Here is a 2332-nt window from a genome sequence, read left to right on the forward strand (position 1 = left end):
TATAATAATAATAATAATATCACAAAATAAATCTTGTTTATTTGCATAAATCGACTTTTGTGAAAAATATCTCTTTTTTTTCATTTTCTTTAATTGGTCTAATCAATAAATGTATGCATTCAGAAAAAAATAAATTGTAACTTTAAATCATTTTATGCAATTTGCAGTTTCACTAATCGCAATATTTATCGATTTTGTTTTTCGGTTTCACTCGTTTACTGAAACGAGTAATGATTAATCGGGAGTAATATTAATCGTACATAAATCCCAATTGTATAAGACGATACGCGCAAAGTCAATCGATTTTTGGAGAAGGAAAGAAAAGGGCGAGAAAAAAAAAGTATCGAAGGAGTTTGCCTCTCTCCATTTCCTCTTTTCCACTTCCTGATCCCGGAGGCAGACGGCCGCGAGTCAACGCAGCTCGTTTTTCATTAATTGAAAGTAAACTTCAAGAAAGGAGAACTGGCCCAACGCTCGGGGGAATCTTTGAACAAAGTCATTCGAAGTGAGTTTTGAACTTGCATTTTGCCGCCAATCTCCAGCAGCTGGGCTTGTATAATATAAGGATCTGCGAAGAGTTCGAAGTTAACGCACAAAGTCTGCCTTTTGTGAAGATCGTAATTGATAAAAACACCACGAAAAACGATTTATTTAGATATATTCAGGCGCCAAAACTTATTTTATGCAGTTATTATTTTTAAAATACATCGAATTTCCGTAGTAAAATCATAAAGAGCGGGAGTTCTTTCTTATTATTTGGAAAAGAGCCCACTAAATACGTCATAGAATAATATATCAATGATTAGTGTAATAGAAAATTGAAATTTGAGGATAGTAAATTCGTACAAATTTCTTAGGAAAACGTTACGAAGGATATCTTATAATTCCTCGCAGCTTAACCATATTCAATATAATTTGTAATGGAAGAGCGCGACACACACACGATTACAAGTTTATATATACGCAAAGTTATAATTTTGCACACTTTATACACACGTTAAAACATTAATTCATGTTTAATGTAATATAGTGATGTGTAGAATATTTTTTACAAAATAGTTTTTGTGATACTTATATGTTCAACACAAATTTAATAGGCAATTATGGTTAATGCTTGCGTAAGAAAAGTATGCGCGGCCTCGCCTGTCGCTCGTTAACGACGAAGGCTCAAATATCTTAAAGTAACTGACTATTGGAAACCAATTATTTCACCATTAGCGCGGACGTAGACTTCAAATAATCGATCTTAAATAAAATGCAATTATATACTCGTTTGATACTTTTCAATGCGCGATGCTAAATGTTTTCACTTTGCAAATATATATATATATATTTTTTTTTTATCTTCATTCTGAATTTTTTTCTTTACTTCTACTTATAACAAATCAAATATTACACTATAAATTGTCCTTTTTGTTATCATTGCGTGACTTACCATCTAGTTTGATGACGCCATCTGTTCCACCAAGTGAATTTTGTGCGACACATTTATACGAACCAAAATCTTTCGGACCTACGTTTCTTATCTTTAGCATCATGTATTTGTTGTAACCGCTGTCCGTGGATATCGCTTCATACTTATCACCTGAAACAGAATTGCCTGTGCCAATAAAACCAAGTTCTCCGACTTTCATTTTAAAGTAGGATAGTAAAGTTGCAGAATAAAAAAAATCAAGTATCTGGAGTACTTCATCTATGTATATCAAGAACTCTTTTAATAACAATTTATTTATAATTTTGTATTCATAATTTTTTTACTTATATATTCTGCAAATAAACAAATTCTTGAGATATTATATAAGGATGTGAACTTTTAATCTATTTTTCAAATCAAATAATTATTTAATATTTATTTATAAAAAATATTATAATTTATATTTTAGTTTGCAGAAATAGAAATTTATATACAGTAAACTGTATCAAAAAGATATGCAATAATTGTGAAAGACATTTGCTAATCTGATTTTTTAAATTGTCCAGGACTATTATATCGCCGAGATATATTTTTGAAACAGTTATAAATCGAAAATGTATATTTAAAAAAAATTCTTTTCTTGCAGAACTGGGGAGTTTAAATATAGTAAACTGTATCAGACATGCAACAATTGCAAAAGATATTTGCATATCAGATTTTTAGAATTACCAGACACTATCATATCACCGCGTTCTGTTGTCCAATAATTTATAGAATTTGGATAAGCTTCAGTATGACATTCAAGAGTTACGTCTTGTCCAATATAGGCTCCTTCCAACTGATTTGGTATTGAAAGCATGGGTGGAACTGTAAATAAAAAATGTAATACACTGTAATTTATATATACATGTATATATA

At 30.2% G+C, this 2332-nt stretch overlaps 1 protein-coding gene across 1 annotated transcript; it reads right to left on the reverse strand.

The window, feature by feature from the left end:
• Window positions 1-1275: 1275 nt before the first annotated feature.
• LOC115233971 (lachesin-like) lies at window positions 1276-2275 on the reverse strand. Its single transcript, XM_029804641.1, has 2 exons — window positions 2144-2275; window positions 1276-1585 (listed from the first exon to the last, which is right to left on the reverse strand). Exons 1-2 carry the CDS (start codon window positions 2271-2273, stop codon window positions 1398-1400), a joined length of 318 nt encoding a protein of 105 aa, XP_029660501.1. The 5' UTR covers window positions 2274-2275; the 3' UTR covers window positions 1276-1397.
• Window positions 2276-2332: the final 57 nt, after the last annotated feature.

This window comes from Formica exsecta, unplaced genomic scaffold (genome assembly GCF_003651465.1).
Source record: "Formica exsecta isolate Colony F162 unplaced genomic scaffold, ASM365146v1 scaffold192, whole genome shotgun sequence".
In the NCBI taxonomy this organism is placed as follows: domain Eukaryota; kingdom Metazoa; phylum Arthropoda; class Insecta; order Hymenoptera; family Formicidae; genus Formica; species Formica exsecta.